The sequence below is a fragment of the Castanea sativa genome, chromosome 11, assembly GCF_040712315.1.
Source record: "Castanea sativa cultivar Marrone di Chiusa Pesio chromosome 11, ASM4071231v1".
NCBI lineage: Eukaryota > Viridiplantae > Streptophyta > Magnoliopsida > Fagales > Fagaceae > Castanea > Castanea sativa.
The window spans coordinates 49,059,887-49,087,039 of NC_134023.1; the positions used below are offsets into that span (position 1 = coordinate 49,059,887).

At 33.8% G+C, this 27,153-nt stretch overlaps 2 protein-coding genes and 1 long non-coding RNA gene across 3 annotated transcripts; 2 read left to right on the forward strand and 1 right to left on the reverse strand.

Moving 5' to 3' along the window:
- The first annotated feature begins 217 nt into the window (after positions 1 to 217).
- Positions 218 to 5,457, forward strand: LOC142614545 (ubiquitin C-terminal hydrolase 12-like). The gene is made up of 6 exons (XM_075787079.1): positions 218 to 261; positions 3,746 to 3,875; positions 3,956 to 4,125; positions 4,351 to 4,636; positions 4,747 to 4,907; positions 5,075 to 5,457. Exons 1-6 carry the CDS (start codon positions 237 to 239, stop codon positions 5,221 to 5,223), a joined length of 921 nt encoding a protein of 306 aa, XP_075643194.1. The 5' UTR covers positions 218 to 236; the 3' UTR covers positions 5,224 to 5,457.
- A 4,644-nt stretch (positions 5,458 to 10,101) lies between these two features.
- Positions 10,102 to 12,035, forward strand: LOC142617674 (uncharacterized). The gene is made up of 3 exons (XR_012841019.1): positions 10,102 to 10,416; positions 11,584 to 11,750; positions 11,826 to 12,035. It is a non-coding gene; the product is annotated as an uncharacterized LOC142617674 (long non-coding RNA).
- A 9,937-nt stretch (positions 12,036 to 21,972) lies between these two features.
- LOC142615657 (hydroquinone glucosyltransferase-like) lies at positions 21,973 to 23,652 on the reverse strand. Its single transcript, XM_075788397.1, has one exon. The coding sequence runs from the start codon at positions 23,516 to 23,518 to the stop codon at positions 22,121 to 22,123; it is 1,398 nt and encodes a 465-aa protein (XP_075644512.1). The 5' UTR covers positions 23,519 to 23,652; the 3' UTR covers positions 21,973 to 22,120.
- Between the last annotated feature and the right edge of the window lie 3,501 nt (positions 23,653 to 27,153).

Sequence of the window (27,153 nt, forward strand, 5' to 3'; positions counted from 1 at the left end):
CCCAATTCTCCAATTCTTCTCCCCTCTCCAATCAAATTAAGCTTAGATCCTTCTTTTTTCTTGCATCTCGACCCTTCTCTATTCTTTCCTTCCAACCAACCACACGTACTGTTCCGTGTGGAAAGTGGTATGGTATTGTTGTGGAGCACACAAGCCTGTTGACATTCCTCTATAAATAGTGCATATTATCAATAGCTTTAAATAAAGAGGATTTTGACAAACCAAAACCCAAATTCATGGAAAACAAGTCCGGCGAATTCGGTATGTTCTTTTTCGTTCTTGAATGTTTATTTGACACTTTTTTTTTATTATTTATTTTATTTTAATATAAAGGTACACATATATATTGTCATATTTTCTTGCCTACTTTACGTTGGAGCTCTTTGATGGCATAGGGCCTGAATGGAAGAAAAGAAACCTTCCGAAACCCCAACCCAAATCCATGAAATGATTGTATAGTTCATGTTCTTTTTTTTTTATTTTATTATTATTATATTTAAATCCTAACTTCTCCTCTTAAAGAATAAGCAATTAGAAGAACTATAATTTTTCTTCAATCTTTTGCTTCGCCAGCATCACTAATGAAAGGATATAATCAGATAGGGTGCATTTGTTTGAAGGTAAAGTAGGGTGAATGGAAAACTTTGGAGAGAAAACGGTAAGGAAATTTTTTTTTTGAGTGTATTTGTTTGGGTGGAAAGGAAGGAAAATAAATTGTGTGACCCATGTGTTTTTTCCCTAGGCTCACAAAAAAGTTTTATTTTCAAAATGGAGAGAACACTACAACAAACTCGAATTTTTTCAACATATTTATATCTACAGTCATTAAAAAATGTAAATAAAAGCTTAATTTTCTACGGTTGAGTACAACCGTAGAGTAAAATTAAGGAAATTCATATACTTTGGGCATCATTTTTGGACGAAAATGCATCCACGTTGCTTTTCTTCACACATTATTTTTCTTCTTTTTGTTTCCTCTTGGATGTTGCCTGGTTTTTTTTTTGGCAGGCGTTGCCTGCCTGTTCTTCTTCTTCCTTTTGATTTATTGGCCAGGCTTGTCCAGTATTTTCTTTTTTCTCTTGCTTTCTTTTGTGGGTTTTTTTTTTTTTTTTTTCTTTTCTAGATGTGATTTTTTTATGGACATGATTTTTATTTTTTTAATAAATTTAGGTGATTGATTTTTTTTAGTTCACTTTTTTGGTTTTAATTGTGCATCATTTTTTAATAAGGGTATATGCGTAAATTTATACAATTTCACTTTTTTCATCCCTCCATTTTTCCACTCCCAACCAAACAAAAATAAGGAAAATTAAAATCTTTTATATCCTCCCAATTTTCAATCATTTTACCATTTTCTATCCTCTCAATTTTTCATCCCTTCAACCAAACGGATTTATAGTGTCATAGTGTAGTTATACATTAACAGTAGTCGGTAACCAGCCATGATGGAAGAGTTTAACTTAATATAATTTTTTTCTATTTTTTATTTATTTTGTCTAGATATGAAATTTAGATAACTATGGTAAATATTTGTAACCATTTATTATGATCTTGTTTGTATATAAAACTATATAATCTACCATTTAAAGAAAGTATGATGTGCCAAAATTCCAATTCAGGAATTAAATTATATATATATATATATAAATATTGATATATTAAACCCTAAGTCTAATTAATTTCAAAGTGAATTTTATACTTTTAAAATTGTATGAATTTATACCCTCAATCAAATTGTATGATCAAACCTAAAAAGTTTAGATTTTAAATTGATATACTTTTAAAGTTCGATATTTAATTTGAAACCAGAAAATCTGTAAGATTTCATTAGCAACAATCTTAAATCCTATAAGTTATTATTATTATTATTATTATCTCTAAAAATATAAGGTTTTTTTGGTAGATCTAAGAGTAAAGTTAAGACCCGTTTATTAATGGAAAATGGTTCAACTTTGGATTTAATAAATGATTTTGGAATTGTGTAACTCACAAATATGGTACTTTGAAATTTTAAGTTTTATCACAGTATTGGATGGATTCATTGTGATTTCAAGTTGGACGATTAAAGAAAGAGATAAAAAATCTTGGACAGAACCCCAGTTATAACTGCGTTTAGTAAAACGTAGCTTCAACATGTCTGGAGCTGCGTTTTTTAAACGCAGCTCCAGAAATAATGAAAAGAATTTAAAAAAATCCCTGGAGCCGCATTTCTAAAAACACGGCTTAAGTCCTACCAGCCAAACGCAGCCTCAACACCCAAGAACGCAACTTCAGAGCGGGTCTATAGCCGCGTTTAGTAAACACGGCTATACGTTTTTCCTCGAGCTGCGTTTTTCATAAATGCGGTTCAAAATCCCTGTCTGTAGCTGCATTTTACAAAAACGCGGCTAAAAAACGCTGCCCAAAAATGCGTTTTTTGTAGTGTTAGACCAAGAAGGGCCATGGCACCCAACCTCTAATTTTTTTTTTTTTTTTTTTCATATTGTATGCATAGTTCTTTCAATAGTAGAGGTAATTAAAATTAAAGTTTGGTCTCCAAAAGTTACTCCTAAGTCCCTCTCAAGAATTAAGTTTAATCCGAAGATATAAAAAAATGGAAATAAATAACTAATCCACAACATTGGCTCACCCCCAAAACAAATAATTATAATAATAATAATAATAATTACCTAAAATCAAGTCTTGCTATATTATAACGAAAATGTTAACCACCTTAAGAAGTGTTGTCAACTCATCCACGAACCAGCAGTACCTTGAGATGCTCCCATCCATTCATGTTCTCTCTTTTGAATTCATTTCGTGCAAAATAAAATTTTTTGAAAAATCTTTTTAATAATTTTATTTTCTTGATTAGAAAGATATTTAAACTTTCAGAAGAGTTAATTTTATTTTCATTTTCCTGATTTTACTAGTTATTTTACTAATTTCACTTATAAGATGTCTGTATGTTTGGGTGCTAATATGGCTTAGAAAAATGAGAAACAAAACATTCTCTTAAAATCTTTTTTTTTTTTCATTCTGTAAATATGGTGAGTAAAAAAAAAATCTTAAAAAATTTCGGCAAAGTTGAATTAAAAGAGCTATTTTTTTGGTTTTGTATTTTCTTAAAATTATATCTTTCTGTCAATGTCATTTAACAATTAATTTTTTAATTCTTAAGGTTTTCTCTCTCTTTGATTTTGGGGGTTTGGAAATAGGTGTTAAATGGGATAAAACATCATAATTTTATTCAAATTGGATAATTTAGGATAGTAATTGAATTTTTTTTTTTGTATACAATATAGTATTCTACTCTAACCTAATCTAAGTGTATATGTGTGTGAAGTTTCCTCTTGGAACCTTGAACCTCGGTATTTGCCCCCCACACCCCACAAGTACTTATACTTGTGAAATGACCATCACATCAAAGATGTGCGGTGGTGGGTAGTAATTGAATTTAGAGTTGAGAGACATTTCTGCAAAATTTAATACAAATTCAATCATAAATGAATGTTAGGACCTAATGGGATATCAAGTTACGTTTTGATTGATGATTGAGTTGAAATGTGTTAAGACACAAAAAACGTATCGATTATTTTATTATAATTTATTTTTAACACTGAATAAACCACCAATTTTATTTTTTATTTATTAATTTATTCTTGAATTTTTGTATAATTCTCATTCTTAAATTAATAGAAACAATCATACTTTGGCTGCCCAATATTTACTAGAATTGTGTCTAAATAATCTTAATGTATTGCAGCTATCACAAGAATAGCAAGACATTTTCGGCCAGCTCATTACTTACTAAAAATACAGTCATACTCTTTACTGTGTGAGACTGGGGTTGAAAAGTATGACTCTGGTGTTTTTGAAGTTGGCGGCCACAAATGGTGGGTTCTAATGCCTCAATATTCTATGTTCTTTAAAATATGAATTTGAGCCTCATTATCTACCATATCTTCTTTTGTAGGAGGTTGTCTCTCTATCCAAAAGGAAATGAGAAAATGAATGGGACTGGTCACATCTCCATTTATTTGTCAATTGTTGGTACAGAAAAATCTCCTCTCGGATGGGAGGTTAATGCCAGCTTCAAATTGTTTGTATATGATCAGATACGGGACAAGTTCTTGATCATTCAAGGTTTTCTCTCTAATAATTTATACACATGCATAAACATGCACGCGTGTTTGCTATGCAAAAAATTCTACCAAATCAACAATTTTCGTAAATTTTTTCATAACATGTTGAGGGTGATAGATTAGTTAAGTATAATATCACTTTCACATTAACTACGGTTGTAAAAAAAAAATTAAGAATTTTGTTTTGGTACAAGACTAATTGATTGCCATATATTTAATTTTGTAGATGTTGAAGGGGCAATTAGAAGATTCCATGATATAAAGACTGAATGGGGTTTCGACAAATTTCTCCCTCTTGATTCTTTCAATGTTATTTCAAATGGATACCTTGTCAATGATTGTTGCGTATTTGGTGTGGAGGTTTTTGTTCATGAACGTAGTGCAAAACGAGAGTGTCTTACCATGATAAATGAACCTCCCAATCGAATTATGACTTGGAAGATTGAAAACTTTTCGAAAAAAGATAAAGTATTATATGCCTCTCAAGTATACGTTGTTGGAGAATTAAAATGGTATTTTTATTATTAGAAGTTAAAATTTTATTGTTATAAAAGGGAAAGCTACCATTGCTAAATGCTAAACTTATTAACTATTATTTTTTAACTCTTTTTATTGAATCCAGGAAAATACTGATTTATCCCAATGGATTTCATAATGAAGCACCCAAAGCGATTTCCGTTTTCCTCGACTCAATAGATTGTGTTGCACCAGAGCGAAAATTTTTTGTGGATTTTAAGCTGCGGATAAGGGACCAAATTAACAATAAACATGCAGAAGAAAGAGGTTGATGAATTATATTGGTCATTTTCTTCTTTTATTCTTGAGAGAAGAATGTGCTTTTTTTTTCTTTTCTTTTTTCTTTTTTTTTGAGAGAAAAGAATGTGCTGTTTGTTCTCTTTTATTTGCTTTCCTCTATTATAAGCTTTCTTAACATTTTTTTCCCCTCACAGCTAAACACTGGTTCTCTGCCTCATGTATCGACTGGGGTTTTCCGCAACTTTTGTCACGAAAAGATCTCGAGGATGCATCCAAGGGGTTTCTTGTTGAAGATACCTTGATTGTAGAAGCAGAAATTATGGTTATGTCTACTGCAAAGTAGCTCTACATATTTATTTATAGTTTGATGAAAAGTTCTACATATTTATAGTTTGTTTGGCTCGGGACAAAGATTATGGTTATGTCTACTGTAAAGTAAAGTTCTCTTAATAACCGTACATATTCATCGTTTATTTGGCTCAGGACCTAATGTTATGTTTCCTCGTCTGAGGTTTCTTTTTTAGGTTTGAGTTCTATTTTTAAACTTTCTACTAAGGGAGGGTGGAGGTCAATGAGACGTGACTAATTGAAATTGGCATAATTGTCTATCCTCGTTAGTTTCCACGACCATCGTTAGATACTAACTCGAGTGAAACTACATTGCACGACCATCGCTAAACACTTACTCAAGTGAAATTACAGAGGTTCAAGCATGGAGCTAAGAAATATTCCAAATCTAGGGAGGGGGAGGGGGGGGGGATGCTTAATCTAAGTTTATCTCTATATACTTAGAGGATTTAAAAAGTTAGTTATGCCTTCAGAAAATGTCAAAAATGCTCCTAAAAAAAAACATGCGTAATTTTTTTTTCTTAATAAATAGCCCACACTAAACCTAGTAGATTACTATATTTCAAATTCTAAATTTTAATTTCTTAAAAATTCATTTCCATGTAACTCCATTAATAATAGATAAATTTAAATAGAAAAATTACATTAAACTCAAAATAATAAAAGAGTATCATCGCATGTGTAGAGCACATGTAATGAGGCTAGTATTCATTAACATCATAATCCCATATTTGCAAATGCAGTTTGGGATCACATTGCAATGAACTAATACAAATTATATTGGTGGTGATTTTTCAAAATTTTATTTGAGAATTTTCAAAGGTTGAATGCACCAAAAATCATAGACTAACTATCATTAGTATGCATGCATAGGAATTTCTTAAGTCAATTTTAGTTGGTCCCAAAAAAGATTAAGTAAAATTTTATTGAAAGATTATAAATCCGATAGGTTTTTTTTTTTTTTTTTTTAATTCTAAGTATGGGAGACATGCAGACACATAATAATTCTATGCAGATGATGTTGTCTTTTTTAATTTAATTTAAATAGTATAATTTATCTAGTTATATAATGCATTTATGTGTGTCTATATATATATATATATATATATATATATATATATATATATATATATATATATATATATAGCCAAAAACATTTGATTTTTTTTTTTTGGACTCTTTCATATTATGCCACGTTAACTTTGGTAACCTCACAATTTTTCACATAAACTTTTTTTTTAATTTTTATTTATTTGACACATTTTTTTAATTCTTTTATTTTACAAAAACTAATCAAATGTCAACTATTCCTTTTAATACCCAATACGTAGCTTGTATTTACACCCATTAGGAATTTTTTTCTTAGAGTGGCGTGCAAATCTTTGACTTGCTTCCGAAGCATGTTCATATGCAACACAAATTCCTTCACAGTAAAGGATGTGTAGTTGATTTACTCTCCTAAAAACATATAAAATTAAAAGAATTAAGCTAAACTTGACCCATACATCCATATAAAAAGCAAGAATACTCTTAGAAAAATTAAACAACATTGTAGTTGTAGTCTCAACTTTCAAACCGTGGGAAACCCACCGTGGAACATTAACGAGACATATAGAAGAAGAAACACACCATTTATCCAATTTTCACATGCCAAATATGCGTGGAGCCCATGAAATCAAACCAGAAATTCAACTACAATAACAACTGCATGAACCCTTTTTATGATGCCAAATATATCTGAACTTAATCTGACAACAAGGTACCAAACATTAAATGTCCTATATTTATTTGTGATGCATGAATTGCATGCTTAAATAAGAATTAATTAATATTATGGGGAGTGAAAGGACCCAAGTAGGCATTTTTGGGCCTTTGGGCTCTAACAAGGAGGGCCAACCTGCTCTTGATAAAAAGCCTGTTAAAACTACAAATCAGCCCATGCGCCGAGGGTTCGAGGATACATTCGAGGATGAGTTTCTCCTCGAATAGGCCCAAGAAGACTTGGAGTCTCGCTAGAATGATCAAGATAGAGTTCCAAAAGGACTGTTGGTTAAAGGGGGGATCCCTGTACCCTCTAGAGGCGCCAATGGTAGAAAAATATCTTAGGAAAAGATTGCTACCTCCACATTAAAGACCCTGCACCCACTTCCCAGGCCGCATTAATGGGGAAGTGACCCCTGAGCAGTAGAATGGAACCTTCTAGGCAAGAAAGGATTTGGGAAACACGTGGATAAAGTACCAATGGAATAAGTATTTAAAAATGGGTAGAGGCCTAAGAAAAGGGGAGGGGAGACGAAGGAAGAAACCTAGCATTGTAACCTTGAAGGAAGAAAGAGAAATAATAAAGAAATTATCCTCGGCTTATGTCCGAGGAAGCCCTTTTGCAATAATCATTTATCATTTGCAATTATTATTGTACTTTAGCCTGTTCAATAAATCCCTCGCATCCTTAAACTAGATTTCATTCCCACACTCTACAAATTTCATTGTTTAAGGCTCATTGGGCCTGAGCCCACAGTTGTCTTTGGGTCCAGGTGCAATCGTGCACTTACAAATATCATATAAATATATATATATATATATATATATATATATATTATATATCTATATTTGATACCACACTTTGAAAACTTCACAACATCATTACTTTATTTATTTGATTTTTAAACTAAATTTTACCACCATTACAAATATGTTTCTCTTATATTTCTGTTGTGTACTTCGGTCCTCTTTAGTCCTATTCAGTCCACTTGAGTCATGTTTGGTCCATTTGGTCTTTTCGGTCCACTTTGGTCCTATTCAGTCCATTCGGTCTTATTCAGTCCACTTTGATCATATTCAGTCCACATTGGTCCTATTGGGTTTACTTTGGTCCTACTAGGTCTATTCTGTCCACTTCGGTCCTATTCAGTCTACTTTGGTTCTATTCGGTCCATTCCGTCCACTTTTGTTCTAGTCAATTGAATTTGGTCCTTTTGAGCCCACATTGATCTTATTCGGTTCACTTTGGTCCCATATAGTCCACTTTGGTCCATTATGTATACTTCAATCCCCATTCAATCTTCTTCTATCCATTCTGCTCACTTTGGTCCTATTTGGTCTTATTTGGTCCACTCCGATCCTATTCGGTCCATTTGGCCCTTTGAAACTAGAATTATTGATTTTCATTTGTTTTTTAACTCATGGTAACATTGAACAAAGTGAAGATATTTAACATTTGCTAACTATCCAGTATATCATATGGGACTAGTTTTAATTAATTGGTTGGACTTTTAATTATTGAAGAACACTATCAAAAGAAAGAAGAATCCAAATATGCTTAAAATACTAAATTATTTCTTCAAAAACGTGAAAGTCAAGAAAACAAAAGACTTGACATTTTAAATAAGAAGATGTAATCCACATTAAATGGGTGGAGTAACAAATGTCTATCTTGGACGAGTAGGGGAAATTTAGTTAAATTAGTAGCTCAAGAACTATATGCGTTAAGCTACCAATACAATCCTTAGAAAATTAGTTGCAATTTTAAGCATAATTTTCAGTATCGAACCATTCAATGAACCGTAAAAGAAAGGGGTTTAAAGTTTTGAAGGTCGTACCAAGGTTGAATCGTGATGACATCATAATGAATTTAAATTTTTTAAAAGATAAATAAATATATTAAATTAATAAAAGGAGAAAAATGACTAAAATAGCCAAAATAAATATTGAAATTTATCTTTCAAATGTATTTTTTATATCATAACTTTCATAAGATAAATACGAAATATTAAATTATAAGCAAACATAAATTAGATATCAAGTTTCTTAATCAAGGGAGTTAATAACATAATGGAAATTGTTTTAATTTAGGAAGAGATGGATATATATCCTTAACATTTTTGTGCAAGTCTATATTTAAATTAATCTTTAAGTTGTTCCCAACAACCAAAGTCCATTTAAACGGTCAACTACTTATGAAATTTAAAATTTAAAAAACAAAATCGTAAAATCTGGAAGATTGTCAAACTTGCTCGTTGAAAAATTAGCTGAATTCTAATACAAGGCCCAAGTAAATGGTTGACAGCCAAGCATTTGGTACAAGTAAAAGAAGTAAGTGTTGACACTTGACACTTTGACAGCCAAGCATTTACTGTCTAATAGGAGACCGTGATTGAAAAAACTAAAAGTTCATCTTCATCATCTCATCTGCAAAGAATAGCAGACTTCAGAAGAGCAAAAATGCAAAATCAACAAAAATACATAAAGAAAGAAAGAAAGAGAAGAAGAAGAAATGGGAATGCAAGCTCAAGATCTGACGGAAGCTTCCACAATGACTGTAAGTATCCAAAAAATAAAAAATCTGACTTGGTTGAACCTCTATGGGGTATCTTGCCTTTTTTTAGTCTTAGGGTTACTTCAGTCATTTTAATGATTATTAAATTATATATTATTAATTTTGGTCCTAGAGTTTCATATTATATTTTTATTAATTATTAAATTATATTTTATAAATTTTTAGTATTAAATTATATTTTATTACTTTTAGTGGAGGGAAAAAAATCCCTAAAGGCCTATTACGGCGGTTTTAAGAGGCTATTACGGCGGTTCTAAAACTGTTGCTATAGGTCTAAAGTAAAAAACCAAGATTTTAAAATTTTCAAAAAAAAATTGAAAATTTCATGACTTATTGTGGCAGTTTAAATTCGTTGCAATAAGTGAAAAATTCGCCATAATAGGTTTCAAACTTATTACAGCGGTTTTGGCCGCTGCAATAAGTTCCATTTTCGTCACAATAAGTCCCTCATACCACTTAAAAATTTTCAGACTTCCCACTTATTTTTTTTCAGCTTCCCACCACTTTGGCCTCTCATTTTTGATCTCCCACTTCTTTACTTCAGATATTTTCCTCTCGCCCACATTTTCTCTCCCTCTCCCTCTCCCTCTCTCTCTCTCTCTCTCTCTCTCTCATGGATCTTCCTTAGCCCACTTCCCCTCCTCTATTCTTCTTTACTCAAAACCCACCATTTCTTTTCCAATATTTCAAGCACAAAGATACTACACAAAACCACAAACCCTACCCAAAGCAAGGTAAGTCTCTCTAGCACTCACTAGCTCTCTCCTTGTATCTAGCTTCCAAGTATCCAACCGGTGGAGACCATTTTTGCAAGAAAAAAGACTCCTCCTTTCGGTGAAGCAAGGTTGGAGGGTAAGTCCTTTTTTCTTCTTCTTCTTTGAATCTATGGGTAGGAAAATTATGTTTAGGACTGAAAATTTGTGGGTTTAAATCAGAGAACCCGATTGGGATAAAAAGTTTTTTAAAAAGCATTAATCTTGATGTGGACAACACTATATGGGCACGAAGAAAATGAGAAATTCGATTTTCTCCTTTTGTATTTAGGAATAAAAGTGGGTTTAAGTTATGCCTACCATTTGTTTGACGAAATGTTCCATAACGCTCTCTCTTTTGTAATGTAGAGCATGTGATGCTTTGTTTTTTCTTTTTTCTTTTTTTTTCTTTTTTTTTCCTATCATACTTTAGAGTTGAACGAACAAATAGGTTTCTATTTTTCTTTTTCTTTTTTTAAAATTTTTTTCAGTGCAATTTGTTTTGAAAATTTTAAGCTAGCTTATTAGAATCAGGGTCCGTTTGGATAGAGCTTATTGCTGAAAACTGAAAACTGAAAACACTGTACCAAAATAATTTTTAAATGTGTGAATAGTACCATGAGACCTATTTTTAATAAAAAAAATTCTGTAAAGTGAAGTTTGTGGGTCTCGTGAACAGTACACGGGACCCACAGAGGTGCTGAAAAGTCAGCAAATGCGGCTACTGTTTATGCACAGTAGCATGAACAGTAACCGCTGTCCCTCCTGAATCGTGCATCAGCAGAAGGAAAAAAAAAAAAAAAAAAAAAAAAACGCAGAAATTTTTCATCGAAACGCAAACGCCAAGTTATCCAAACACACGCTCAGTATTACATAGTTGTAGCTTTTGAAGTGCATTTAAGTTTCTTTTTATTCGGCGTTTTGTTTCTAATGATTTACAGGTTTCAACTAACCCAGTCTTAGTTTCATTGATCTCTGAGTTTTGGTAGTGGAAGGATAACAAGAAAGCAAAAATGGATGGTAAGGGAAAGCTACTACAAACTTTATAGATTTATCATATGTTGTTCTTTAGTGAATTTTATTTGAATAGATGGATAACTACTTCTGAATTGCTCATTATATGAATTTTTTTTTCCTGAGAAGTTTAGGGGTTAGCGTTTTATGTAAAGTTGTATTTGTTGCTTAAAAAAATTTATGTGTCATCTGACATAATCTGCAAGTTGTTGGAAATCTGAACATGAAATGTACTTGTTCCTTCATTTAATAGTTATGATTACAAGAACAAGAACTAGATTAATGACCAAAGAAACAAGTTTACTAGCTTGGGGTTCTAGTAATTAAGGTTCTTTGGGTGTAAAAAACTTATGCTCAGTTGGCTCTTAAGCATCGCCAAAACAAACATCAGCAACAGAGGATTATAATTTTTGTGGGAAGGTAAAAAATCTGATCTTTGAGTAGCTCATTCATTTTTGTTTATATCTTACCTTTTATTTTATACCCTGTGTTTAGTCCTGTCAAATATGACAAGAAGGCGTCGGAGACAATTGGCAAGAAATTAAAAAAGAACAGTGTAGCTCTTGATATCGTTGACTTTGGTGAAGAGGATGATGAGAAACCTGAGAAGCTGGAGGCCCTCCTTGCTGCTGTTAATGCTAATGATAACAGTCATATAGTTCATGTTCCTTCCAATGCAAATGCTCTTTCTAATGTGCTTATCAAGTGGGATCTTGTTCTTTTCTTTTTCTTTTTTGTAAAATATAATCAAAATTTTTTGATTGGAATAATTTGGAAATTTATATTTGGATGTCAACATATATTAATAAGAAAAATCTATTAGAAAAAGTTTGAGGGGGCCAAAAGAAATGCATATTAGAGTAAAGAAACTTGGGAAAGTCATTGAAAGTTTGTTTTGAAGAACCCGGATTTGAAATAGCTAGAAGTGTTAAATATGTGGATTATTATGATGATAACCAACTAAATATATGTGGTACCAAACTTTGTTGTTTGATCCTGTGATGGTAAAGTTGGGTGTAACATCTCTACTACAAATAAAGAGAATGTTGTGTCATTTCTGATAATGGAATATGTTATATATTTCTGAAAAATCCTTGGGATGTCTAAATTTCATTCTATATGAAAAGAGTAGGATACTTTTATATATACATATATATATATATATATATATATATATATATATATATATATATATGTATGTATGTATGTATGTATGTATATATGTATGTGTGTGTGTGTATAAATATATTCCTCATATAGATAAAGCGGTTACAATTAAGTGAAGAAGGCATTTGTGGAATATGTGAAACACCATTATTCTGATTGTATGTTTCACATTAAAAATCCTATTTTTAAGAAGTTTACAAAGAAAGAAGATCGTTACGAGAATGGTCCTTCCTTCATTCCTACACCCTTTTGGAAAAAAGATGGTGGATAAATGGATGGATGAAGAATGGAAGGTGAGTATAAATGAAATACATGTCATAAATTCTCTCTATCTCTCTTGCACTCTTTCTAACCATTATTTGTGGTTTACATTTTTCACAATTGTTATATTATTTTAATTTATATATAATTTTGATATTGGTTTAAGTAATCAAATTAAGTTATTATTATTGTTAAATTAAAATAAAAAAAAAGTTACTACCGTTGTTTATGATATATTATATGATTATATTTGATATAGTAATATGTGTCTTTATTTATTGAAATATTGATACAGATACAAATTCACTTTAATTGTTTCATTTTAACTCATGTTTAATGTTTTTTTTTAAGGACTAGCAGAGATGAAGAGAACAACTTAAACAATAACATGGAGGTCGAAAACAACTTGGAGGGTGACTTAAAGGAAAAGTAATATAGATCCTGTCATAATTTTAGTTGTTTAAGTTTAAAACAATATTTTTTATGTCATGGTTTAATTTCAGGATTTCTTTGTATATTATATATTTTAAAGTTTGAACTTATAAGAATTTTTATGTTTCGATGGATCAATTTTTAGTAATCTTTATACTATTGTTACAGGATAATTAAACAAAAATGATATAAAATAACTTATAAATAAATAAATAATAAATTATTCAAAATATTATATAAAATATTATCACTGATGGCATAAAAATTTTGTCATAAATAACTTTACAGCGATAACAAAGTCCCTTGCAATTTATAGAATAGCGACGCCACTTAACCCCTTACAAAAACGTTTTAAGTGATAGCTTAATGTCGTCACTATTATTTCTAACTAAAATTGTGAGTGGTTAAAAGCCCTTACAAATAAATTTTAACGACAACACTATTCGTCTCTAAAAAGTATGTCATCAATTTGAAATTTGCAAATAATTAATTGTGAGGGTATAAAGATCCTCACAAATAGTTGTTAACGACGATTGCTTTTTTTTGCTAAAAATAAGTCGTCGATTTTTTTCGTCGTTTGGTAATATATTTGTGAGGGCGGATTTGTTCAATAACGATGGTGGATTGCCCTCGTAAATTATCTATTTGCGAAGGTATGGTCGCAAAATCTCTTTTAGCAACAAGAGCAAATACGACGGCCTTTGAGGGCTATATGCCCTCACTAATAACCTTTTGCGATGATATTTGAATTTTTGCAAGGGCATTTTACCCTCACTAGTAGACTCTTTTCTTGTAGTGTTTATTCCTAGACTTTACAATCCTCGTAAATGAACTTACAGTAAAAACTTTCTACCGCTTTAGAACCTCTAAACTTTTCAATATATAAAAGCCACTATTTTGCATGGATTCCAGTACGTGACTAATACCAACAACTTGAAGATGTTGCAAAGTTCTTCAATTCATTAACAATGAAGATCAAGAAGTACTTGGTTACAAAACCCTAAGGCACAAAAGACACTGTAACTTCTTGCAAAGAGAATAAGGTACTAGGTCACTTTCTACATGTGTTCTCCTTGTATAATGGCCTTTAAAATAAACTCTATATATGTTTAGAGTTGTGAGAAAAGAAACCTTACACATACATGTCAACTAGGGCCAAAAATAAGATCTGGAAATTCTGATTTCGTAGATCTTGATAGATTCAGCTTCTATCAAGCTTTGTTCTTAAATCTTGATAGATACTGTTTTTGTCGAGGTATCTATTGAGCTTTATTGAATAGTTTTTCTTCACTTGTTTTTTGGTCCAATCTTCATGACTTTAATACTTGGCTTGAACAATATGTTTCTTGAAGTACTAAACCTATCCTAGATCTACTTAATTACAGGTAAAGTGCATTTTGTCAAAGAATTAGTCAATTACATAAAATATGCCCCTAACAATCTCCTCCTTTCGCAATCCGTGACAAAACCACAACAAACAAATGAATCATGAAAGAAGTCTTAAATCACTAGACTTATAACCACTTGTTGGATTACAAAACAAATCTAACCCTACTACAAACTCTTGAAAAACTTTGCAAGAAGAGAGTTCATGACATAGTAGACTTTCACAACCTATATTTTTGAAACACTTAAACAAGACTCATCAATGCATCATTTGTGAAACAGAAATAAAAGTTGCATACATAGAGAAACGTGTGTATAAAAAGAGAAAAGAAACAACATGTGTAGAGGTATGTGAAAAAAACATACATCATCATCATCATCATCATATATATATATATATAAAGTACAATGTATGTAATAAGATGGTCACAAGACCGTTGTACAAGAAGCTAAAAGAAGCTCCTATAACAACAAATGAGGTAAACACTCCCCTTAACAAGATGAAACACAACTCCCCCTTAGAAAGGCATGTATTTCTCCCCCTAACATATATAATCTTAAAAAGAAACCACATTTTCTTCCCCTTTTTATCATGATTGACAAAGGGTACAAGAAGTTATAAAACTTCACCCAAGAAACATAAAGATGATCAAGGGGGCACAAGGAATCCATATGAATGCATGAATGTAATGAAACAAGATGCTATAGATGACAAGATAATAGAAAGATGCAAAACATGTGAAAAACAATGCATGCATGAAGGTCTCGACAGATTGAGAAGATGTCAAAAATCTATAGAGAAGCTATCCAGAAATCTTGATGGATCGAGAATCTATTGAGAATGTATCGAGCAGACAGAGAGTACAAAAATTTGGCTCGATGGATCGATCTAGCTATCAAGGTCAAAACCAAAAACCTTGATAGAAGAAACTTGTGTCAAGCTGCTGTTTAGATGCTGTCGAAAAGGTATCGAACAACTGTCGAAAAGACAGAAGCAAGGTTTTCCAAGGAAGCAAAAACACACAAGATGAATGCAATAAGATAGCTACCCAAACAAGTGTAAAGCATTCCTAGATCCACAAACACACTAAATAATTCTAACCAATTTTATATTTAAAAAACAAGTTAAGAGAGTTTAGCAAGTATATATTAACACACGTATCCCTTGTGATGGCCAAAACATATTGTACTTGCACATGTATCAAGAGTAGCAAAGAGTGTGCGTGCTATGTGTGAAAACATAACGAGTGTGTACAAGTTTATCATATTATGACGATTTGAGATATGGGAACATCTAATACACTCACACACAATCATTACTGTTTGATGAGGACTATCACTATTGAGGTACATCATATAACTCTCACATTTCCTAGAAACACGCTAACAATCATTTTAAAAGCATTTTGATTCTTTTTACTTTTTATATTCTTTGTATATTTTCTTTTTGAACATATTATGCATGGGCATATAAGAGAGAAAAGAAATACCTAATTATGTAAGCCAAAACATCACAATTTTGCCATGCCGAATCACCCAGCTGTTATACATAATTGGCGAGCTTTAGTGGTGAGATGATTATTTATGTATTTCTCTTAGGATTTTCTAGTCCCTCCCATCAGAAAGAGTGATATGAGTCTTAAATATAAAACTTTACTTAATCGTACTCATCACTAACACGAGCCACAAAGCTCACTTGCTTAGTTGTGCATTAAAATGCTCATCTTGGCTACAATAGATACAAAGTTTAGAAACTTTGTTTCAATGGCCATCCAAGATACACAAGTACCAATATACACAAACACGTACTGTTTTTGTATTTTTCTAATTTTTTTTCTCCTTTTTTATTTTGAAAACTAAACAACTAAACAAAAATAGATAAACAAAATGAAAGTATGAAGATAGATGCAAATGCATGAAAACATGATTCCAGAAAGATATAAGAAATCAAGCAAGAAAGTCATACTTTAGATAGAAAGAATTAAAGCAGAGGACAAACAATTAAGTCTTAGGATCCTTCATAACCCACACAGCACGAGTCTTTGGCCGTAAAGATGAAAAGGCACGTGTCCTAGTATGACTACTAAAGGACATAGAAGAATTAGAATTCTCTTGAAATTGAGTTAAAAAACTCAAAACTTTTGATAACTCTCCAAACAAAGGTGTTGAACCTTGAAAGGGAACCTGTAACCGTTTGGACACTTGCTTATGAGGATACAACTTGAAGTAATTAGGACGAATGTCTCTAGAAACACCACAATGGTGACAAACATGAGTAGTTTTTGAATTACTAGACTTCCTAGAATGAGGTCTAACAAAGAATTTAGAATTAGCCAAATTAGTTTTGGATTTCATACCTTTATCACCTTTCAAAGATTAGGGCACAAAGATAGTCTTTGATCCAGAAGTCATGGAAAAGGAATGGCTGGAGGAAATAGCATATCCTAAGCTAGACTTATCAGAACTAGGCTTTTAAGCACCCAATACCTCATCAAGCTTTGCACTAGATATCCTCTCTATTTGAGTTCTAGCTTAACTAAGCTCAACCTCGAGATTCTTGACCTTCTCTTCTAATGAGGTGTTCTCCATAACAAGAGTCTCAACTAACCTTGTAGTCTCATCTAGTTTGACTAACAGTTCATCATTTTCAGTTTTTACCTTATTAAGCTCTTTTCTACAAAGATGGGAAGTCTTTTAAGATTTTATAAATTCAGTACATAGCTTATCATAGGCTTCCTGATAAGTCAACTTCTTGGGTACTTCATCATCAAAAGAATCCTCACTATCACTTGCACTCTCCACAATCACCTTATCGGTTGTGGTAGCGAAAGCTATATAATGACCACATTCATCCTCATACTCAGCAGAAAGATCACTCTCAGAATCACTCAAGGTAGCAACCAACACTTTATCTTTTGAATTCTTGGTCTTTTCCTTTATAAAATAGTTTGGGCACTCTACCCTCATATGACCAAAAACTTTGCTCTCATGGCACTGGATGAAGGGTTTTTCATTCTTGCCCTTCCTAGAGGATTCAGATTTTCTAGGGGCTTTGTTCTTATCATTTTTCCTATATTGGAGAAGCTTGATAATCTCGTTAGCTATGAACATTAAGTCCTCATTCTCATCCTCATCATCATCTTCATCTTCATCATTGCTTTCATCTTCATCTTCAGAGTCACCAATCTCTTCCTCTATACCCTTAAGAGCCAAGTTTCTAGTCTTTCCACTCTTTCCACCTTTTTCCCATTAAACCTAATCTTATCTCATAGGTTTGAAGGTTCCCTACAAGCTCAGTCAAAGTAATTTCATCAATGTCCTTTACTTCTTCAATGGCAGTGATCTAGAAAAGAAACCCTACACATACATGTCAATTAGGGCCAAAAATCAAATCTAGAAATTCTAATTTCATAGTTCTTGACAGATTCAGCTTCTATCGAGCTTTGTTCTTAAATCACGATAGATACTGTTTCTGTTGAGGTATTTGTTTGAGCTTTAATGAACAGCTTTTCTTCACTTGTTTCTTGGTCCAATCTTCATGGCTTTAATATTTGGCTTGAACAATATGTTTCTTGAAGTACTAAACCCATCCTAGATCTACCCAATTACAAGTGAAGTGCATTTTGTCAAAAGATTAGCCAATTACATAAAATATGTCCCTAACATAAACATCTATCCTCTGGTCTTCAAATAATTAATCAAGTTATACTTGGAGACATGAAATTAATGGTGTTGCTAATAACCTTGTTGAGCATGTTAGTGATTATTTGGTGTGGATGGAGAATGTTCCTTCATATCTTAATACTGTAATCTTAATTGATTTGGCTACTCTTACTTAATAAAACTTACAACTTTCTTCTTTAAAAAATAAAATAGTTGGGAAAATGCAATTTCGGGAAAAATTAAAAAGGTTAAGTAAGACTAGTCAGCTAGTCAGGCCTGCCTAACATTCTCAGAAGGGTCAAGTATTCCAATTATATAAAACTAGTGGAGGGTCTGTGCAATGCGCAGATAATGTTATAAGCTATTATATGAGAATATTATGTAGAATATGGAACATATGTTAAAGTAATAACATGAACATATTTTTATCTTCAAAAAAAAATTGCAGTTGAATTTTCAATTAGAATTATACCAATGACATTTTTTAATTAGTTACATGCTTCATCAATAGAATTTTTCATTTAACATAACATTTATCCACAACTCTACAAATTGTAGATGACTTCAATAAAACAAAACTCACTTGAAGTTAAATAGGGGCACCACCAATTATCCCTGAGCGAAAAAAAAGAAAAAGAAGTTACATTCTACATCAAAACAATTTTCCATTAACCACTACAAAAAAAAAATAAAAAAATAAGGGTTTAGGCGGTGTTTGTAACGTAACATTTATCTTCTTCTCCACAAATTACAAAGAACTTCAATAAAACAAAAAAAAGGAAGTAACAACTCACTTTTAGTTAAATAGGGCAGCACCAAATGTCACTATACAAAATAGGAAAAAAGAAAAAAGAAGAAATTGTTAGACTTAGGAAAACACAAATTGCATATGGCACTCCTCTTGCTTAATTTTTTTTCTACAAACAAAACTAAGGTTGTGTGCTTTCAAAGAAACTAACTATTACAACTTGATATAAAAGGAAATCAGAAACCTTGATATCAAAGATATGTACCTCACAATCTTCCCCAACATCGCCATTCACATCCAGTGGAGCAATATCCCTCTACTTGTGAACAACAAACACAAATATCAAAACACGTCAAATTGTGCCCACAACTAAAACAATAGTACCTATACAAAATAAGTTTTGACATTAAGTCCTTAACATCCACACAGTAAGCAAAAAAAAAAAAAAAAATCAGAGAGCTTAAAAAAAAAATCCATGCATTAATTCTACTTTCATGGCTTCCATTACTACTTAGAACCAACCCAGCTTCTTCTTCAGTGAGACTTTGTTCCATGTGGAGATTTATATAACAGTAAAGTAAAATCACAAGAGTTAAAGTTAAAGGGTAACTCTTCGGTGAGACTTTGTTCCATGTGGAGATTTATATAACAGTAAAGTAAAATTACAAGAGTTAAAGTTAAAGGGTAATTTCATCCTATTATTCATTTCTAATAGGGACTGGCCAAATAAAATAGGAATAGATTGATCGAAGAGAGAGAGGAGCCAACTACACAAATAAAATATAGAATTATAAAAAATAAAAAAAAGATTCAGGAGCAAGGAAGTCAATACCGTACCAGAGGCTGTATCGGTTTAGTCAGCGGTACGATATATTTCGGGTACCGGTCAATACCGGTGTACCGTTTCGGGTTTACCGCTATTTTATTAATTTATATATATAAATAACCAAAATTCATATAATTTATTAAAAAGTTTAAATTTATAAATCTTTATCTCATCTAATATGTTAATCTCTAGTTAAAATTTCAACTAAGTAATATTAATAATAATAGGGAATTGATGTTCCTACTTCTTTAATAATAATAATAATAATAATAATAATAATAATAATAATAATAATAATAATAATAATAATAATAACATCACAGTCAGTAACGTTTGGCAATACAAAAACTTTTTTCACCTAAAATGCTGTTTGAAACTTCTTTGCATTAGAAAAGGTAAAAAATTTATAGCAATTTTGCCACAAATTTTTTTTTGGTTAACCACGGCCACAAGTTACAAATAAAAAGCAAAGGAAACAACAAAGGAAACAAAGGAAACAACCCTTTTACCTTTAGTCATTTCCTATTAAAAGTCACAACAAAGGAACAAGCCTCTGGTCATTGTTTCGGTGATGGTGGTATTATGGGTTATATGCTATTTTCTTTTACTGTTAGGGTGCGTTTGGTTTGGGTGTAAAATATTTTTCCAAGTGTAAAATGATTTCAGCTGAAAATATTTTCGGAAAAAGAAAATATTTGTAGGTGTTTGGTAGCATTTTAAAAAATATTTTGAAAAATATTTTCAAGTGTTTGGTTGTGATCTTAAAAATATTATAGAAAATACATTTTTTACTTGTTGCTCACATTCGGAAAATTTCTATTTGAAAGTAAAATAGAGATGGAAAATGTTTTACGGGTGGGGAGGAGTATTTTACGGTCAATGTTACCGATTTTGAAAGTTATTTCCTTAATACTTAAATTTCCATTTTTCTTGTTTTTCTTTTACCGTCTAGTATTCTTTGGATCCGTCCTTTCTTAAATTAAGCAAAAATAGTTTTTGTAAGTTGGAATAAAAAATAATAATTAGCAGCTATTAATATTGAATAGTTACTTGAATATTTGAATAGTTAAATTGAATAGTTACTTGAATAAAACAAATTAAAGCAATCCATTAACCTCTACAAAGCCACTTTTTCCGCCTTTAATAAACAACTTTCCCCCCACTACGATTATTTTCTAGCACCTTCCGCAAAGTGGAGGCCTAGAGGGTGACTCCAGTGATGTCCCCTTCTCCCGCAGTGCAATGACCTGAAAAGCAAGTCCACATGTTTTCTACCTAATCATGTGGGAGGTGACGCAATTGCTATTTTTTACTTTTGAAGAAATCTGCCAAATCAGTTTCTTTTTGTTTTCTATTTTCTTTTTGGTTATTTTTTTTTTCACCCCTTATATTGGTTTGTGGTGCCCCTCAAACCAAACCCACTAACCCAGTATTTATAATCACTCTTCATAACCGATTGCTACCTATATAATGGACTCATTAAAAAGATGAATTTTACCTTAAACACTAGTTGAATTAAGAAAACAATGAAAACTCACGGCTTTCCTAATCACTCATAAGAGTTGATTCTTAGATATGACATATGAAAGGACTACCATAAAGTGGAATTGTACCAATAGAAAAAAGTTGATGCTAGTGATGTATAGATAATTTCGTTCATGTGTCCTTTTTGACTGTTTTAGAAAACTTGAGGTTTCTTGAAAATTTCAAGAGACAACTGAAGGTTAAAAAGAGAATAAAGTGGGGAAGATAGTAGTAAATTTAGTGATAGTGAATTTTTTTTTTTTTTTTGAATGATGAATTAACTTGGAAAGTCCAAAATATTGAGAAAAAGAATTAATCGTGAGTAATTGGTTATCAATTTCAAGTTAGTGACAATTTAATGTTAGCCAATTGGATTTGATGGGGGAGATGGAGAGATGAGAGAAGGTGGGAGGAAAGTCAATAAAAAGATTATTACAAAATTGAAAGACTATTTCAAAGGATGTGTCACTTTGTAGAACCTCATGCACTCCAGTATTAAATGTTTGCTTTTACCCCCTCTCTCTCTCTCTCTCTCTCTCTCTCTCTCTCTCTCTCTCTCTCTCTCTATATATATATATATATATATATTTATATATTTATTGATTCGATTGATTAGGACCGGCTTTTTATTATCATTTCTTATGAGAATTTGGAGTTGATATTATGATTTATGAATAGTACCAAACGCATAGAAATCAAAATTTTAATGACAAATGAGGAACAAAGACAGAAGAGCAAAAAGGAATAAAAGTAGAAATTTAAACCAAACAAAGCTATCATGTCCTAAAAGCGAGCTTGATTTGTCCAATGTGATGCTAAATCAGTGAGTGCCTTTGTCGAAGACCCCTCTGCACTTAGTGCTTTCTCGGCAGCATCCTTTAGATCTTTCATACGGCTATGAACTTTCTTCCCCTCTTCTCCAACCATGAGACCCTTTACAACTTTCGCAATTTCCTCTCGGTCCACTAGGCCTTTCTCATTAGCTTTTGGTCTAAGTGCCACTTTTAGATCCTCAGCTAGTAGCACTGCATTCATTCTTTGCTCTGCGAAAAGCGGCCATGCAATTAATGGTATGCCTTGCATGATACTTTCTAGGGTCGAATTCCAACCACAGTGACTTAAGAACCCACCTGTGGAACTGTGGCTAAGAACTTGGACTTGTGGTGCCCATGAGGGAACCACTAGACCTTGGCCTTTGGTTCTCTCTACAAACCCTTTTGGTAAGGAAGCAAGTGGGTTGTTTTCAAGGGTTTGGTCACTAAGGTATGCAGCATCAGCGGATTCATTATTTGGAGTTCTTACAACCCATAAGAACTTTTGCTCACTCAATTCCAATCCAAAGGCTAGCTCATTGGTTTGTTCATATGAGAGGGTCCCACCACTCCCAAAACAAACAAATAGGACAGAGCCATGTGGCTGATTGTCCAACCATCTTAAGCAGTCTGACCCTTTGACTTGATTGCTTGAACCAGTTTGAATGATGGGTCCAATTGGATAAAGTGGGAGACATTTAGATTCTTCATCTAACAATGCTTTGATTGCATTTTCTTCCATTTCCATGAAAGTATTAAACATAATACCCTCGGCTAATCGCATCCGTTTTGTGGTGCGAAGAAACATTTTATACCAGTCACTTGTTCGATCTTGAACCGGTTCTGCAAGATCTCTACCGTGAATAGGTATGCACCCTGGAAGTTTCAATGGTTCTGGTTGGTCTCTATACTCGCCTGAAATTGTCTCATCTAGCTTTGGCAAATTCAAAACTAACGACAACGCAAAAGCATTTGACAAGAAGAAGATGTAGGGTGAGATGTTGAATTCCTTAGCAACATCTAGTGCATCCATGCCAAAAGTGTCAACGATAAAAGCAGCAAATCGAGTAGACTTTAACACGTCACGAAGAGATGGCAATGAACGGGTCATGGTGAGAATAGTTTGGACTTCAGGTAGTAAGCCTTCGAGGTCCTCAGAGCTCACTGAAGGAAGAAAGACATGGTCTATGCTGGTGGGCAAGGCTTGAAGGACCTCTTTCATGGCTTTGGATGGAGACCCAAGTACGGAAATGATACAAGTGATGTGGAAGTTGTGATGGAGAGCAAGTAGCTTTGCAAGCTCTACAAGAGGGATGAGATGCCCCATCCCTGGACTTGGAAAAATAGCTATGTGGGGTTTTTGTTCCATATGTAAAATATATATATAATGCTTTGAAGTCTTGAATAAATGGGTTTTCAGAGAGAATAGTAAGATTTTTATGGTTGGGACTTGTAAGGTTACATTGTATATATAGGGTCTTTCTGAATGGGAGGATGGAAAGTGTGTACATGTTTTCTATAATTTAGATCAATAAAATAGATGAGTATTAGTCTTTATTAAATAATTAATCAAGTTGTGTCAATAATTGTTTGAGTCAAAAAAAGTTACGTATATGCTGACGTACAAGTTAATCTTTCTGCCTTGGGGAGCCCCACCTTCTCCAATCTTGTACTTTAAAATTAAGATGTATTATAATGTGTGGTCACATACAAATTAGAAAATGAGCACTATGAAATAGACATTATAATAAAGACGTGAAGCAGTCAAACAATACTAGTGGGGGTTTCACGTGCAAGGCACGCGCTACCTCTTGAGTATAAAAATTAAGATAAAATTTTATTTGATAAAGAATGAAATTATATACATAAAAAATGTATGTCATACAAAACTAATCTCATTTGTATAAGAATTTTAATACTTATTTGATAAAGGTGTCCGCTCATTAAAAACTTATATGAATGATAAAAAATATCATCATTTCCCAACAATATGCAATTGAGTTTTGTTAAAACCTTGTTACAATATTTAAATTTTGGCAATGAATGATGTCATATGCTATAATTGAAACTTTTAATCAAATACTTTCAACCATACTAGAGGTTGTGCAATCTTTAGCCTAATCAGTTTTTGATGAACACCCATTTTAGGCAAGAAAATGGGGTGGGGGGGGGGGGGAGATAACAAAAGGAAAGGAAATAAAAAATCTTATATTACCATTCCAACTTCCTAAGCATTACTATTATCTAAAACCAAAATACGTGAAGAAAATTTTTGAGATGTTAAAATTTAGTGGAAGTATTGTGGGGAGTAAAGGGACCTGAGCAAGTATTTGGGCATTGGGCTTTATTGACGGGTGCCAGACCGTTTTTGACTAAAGGCCTTTAAGATTGTAAGTAGGCCCACAAGGCGAAGGTTCGAGGATTCGTCCGAGGACTAATTTCCCCTCGGAAAGACCCGCGATGACCTTGGGATTCGCTAAGAAGATTATAGGCTGTGTTCTGGACAAACTGTTGGTTAAGAGGGGGATCTAAATACCTTCTAGACGCAACGGTGTGAAAAAAATATCTCAGAAAAAGGCTGCTACCTCCATATTAAAGACCCTGCACCTACCTCCCTGACTGCATTAATGAGAAAATGACCCCTAGACAGTAGAATTCACCTTCTTGCTATTGTTTAAAGACTTCAGGAAGGTGGTGGAAAAGGGGGGGGGGGAGGATCTAAGGGTAAGATTTGTGTGACACGTGGATAAAGAGGGAAGAAGAAGAAGTATTTAAGAAGGGAAGAGAGTAAAGAAAGGGGGTCGGTCATTTTTGCTAGACAAGGACTAAGAACTGTAATCTTTGAAAGAGAAAGAAAGTTAATACATAAATCGTCCTCGGCTTACGTCCGAGGAGGTTCCTTTGTCATATTTGTTTATTTTTTTGCAAATATTATAACACTCTAGTCTGTTTATCAAGCTTCCCACGCCGCTAAACTAGATTTCGAATCCACACTCTACAAATTTTAATGTTTAAGGCTCATTGGGCCTGAGCCCACGTTTATTTTTGGGTCCAGGCACAATTGTGCACTTACAATTGGCGCCGTCTGTGGGAAATCTAGTGTTGGAGGAACTGGAACACCATGGCAGGCTTAGGCTCGTACCATGCAGAATCTCAGGGATCGCAACCTGAGGATCTTTTCGAACGTCTTGAACACCGGGAGGATCGAAAGGGTAGCGTTCACACTGAATATCCTAGAGCAAGTCATACTCACGGTGGAGGCAGGGCCACCCATGAAGATGACGCCAAGGCCATGCAGAAGGAGATTAATCACCTTAAGAAGAAGCTGCGTCGCGTCAAGCGGAGGCGTGCTTCACCCTCATCTAATACTTCTTCGGGGGAATCTCAGGGAAGTAGTTACAGTTCGAGGTCATGGTCGCCCCCCAGCAAAACATCCTCTTGCGAAGAGGATGACCCACTAGGTCGTAGGCACAGGAAGCTCCCCTCCAAGGGCTTGGGAAACGATGCTATGAGCCGGGCGTTACACCAACTCTCCAAATCACCATTCTCCTGTAGGATTGAGAATGGGAGGCTCTCCAGGAGGTTCACCCAACCCACCTTCACCATCTATAACGGCCGGACTGATCGGGTGGAACATGTGAGCCACTTTAACCAGAGAATGGCAGTGCATTCTCACAATGAGACCTTGATGTGCAAGGTCTTCCCTTCTAGCTTGGGACCTGTTGCTATGAGGTGGTTCAACGGCCTTAAATCGGGGTCTGTAGGTTCGTTCGGGGAACTTACTAGAGCATTCGCGTCACGGTTTATCACATGCAGCAGAGTTCCTCGACCATTGGACTCACTGTTATCTATGGCCATGAGGGAGGGCGAGATGTTGAAAGCATACTCCAACAGGTATTAGGAGATGTTTAATGAGATAGATGGTGATTTTGATGAGGTGGCGAGCAATACCTTTAAGGTAGGCCTTCCTACTGATCAAGACTTGAGGAAGTCCTTGACCAAAAAGCCCGTATGGAGTGTACATCGCCTCATATACCGTATTGACGAGTACAAAAGGGTCGAAGAAGACCAACAGCAGGGAAAGGCTAAGCCGAAGGTTATCCCGCAGGAGAGAAGGGATTTCAGGTCGGACAGATATCACAACAGCAAGCCGAGAAGAGATTACTCCGGGCAGTCTTGCTCGACAGCGACTCAGGCTATTAATACTGTATTCCGAGAACCAGTCCACCAGCTACTAGAGAAGGTCCTTAAGGAACCCTACTTCAGATGGTCTAGTAAGATGGTGGGGGACCCCGCGAAGAGGAATCGGAATCTCTTTTGTCAGTACCATCAAGACGTGGGTCATACTACCAAGAACTGTCGGACCCTCTGGAACCACTTGGAGTAGCTTGTCAGTGAAGGAAAATTAAAGCAGCACCTGTACCAACCTAACAGGCAGGGCAGTCAGTCCGGCTCGAATAATCAGAAGAATAATTCATCTATGCCGCCCTTGGGAACAATCAACGTTATCTTCGCTGCGCCTGGCAGGACCGGCTCATGTCCCACTAGGGTGATGGCAGTTTCGCACTCCCAGGCTGATGAGGCAGGCTCCAAGCCGAAGAGGTTGAAGGTGAATGTGCCCGTCTTAGGATTTTCAGAGAAGGATAAGGTTGGGACCATCCAACCCCATGATGACGCCCTGGTGGTCACTCTGAGGATAGGGAATTATGATGTAAAAAGGGTGATGATTGATCAAGGCAGCGGCGCGGACATCATGTATCCTGACTTATTCAAGGGGCTAAAGTTGAAATTGGAAGATCTCACTCCGTATGACTTGCCACTCATAAGCTTTGAAGGTAAAGCTGTCATACCAAAGGGACAGATTCGGTTGCCCGTGTAATCCGGCTCGGAAACGGTTGAGGTGGATTTTATTGTGGTCGACGCATATTCCCCATACACAGCCATCCTTGTCAGGCCCTGGCTGCACACTCTGGGTGCTGTCTCCTCCACCTTGCATGTTAAGGT

Bases quoted from the DNA above. Each gene is read 5' to 3' on its own strand.
- LOC142614545 (XM_075787079.1), top strand. From the start codon at position 237: ATGGAAAACAAGTCCGGCGAATTCG. The intron at 4,637-4,746 runs GTATTTTTATTA...TATTGAATCCAG, and splicing joins GTTGTTGGAGAATTAAAATG to GAAAATACTGATTTATCCCA. The intron at 4,908-5,074 runs GTTGATGAATTA...TTCCCCTCACAG, and splicing joins TAAACATGCAGAAGAAAGAG to CTAAACACTGGTTCTCTGCC.
- LOC142615657 (XM_075788397.1), bottom strand. From the start codon at position 23,518: ATGGAACAAAAACCCCACATAGCTATTTTTCCAAGTCCAGGGATGGGG.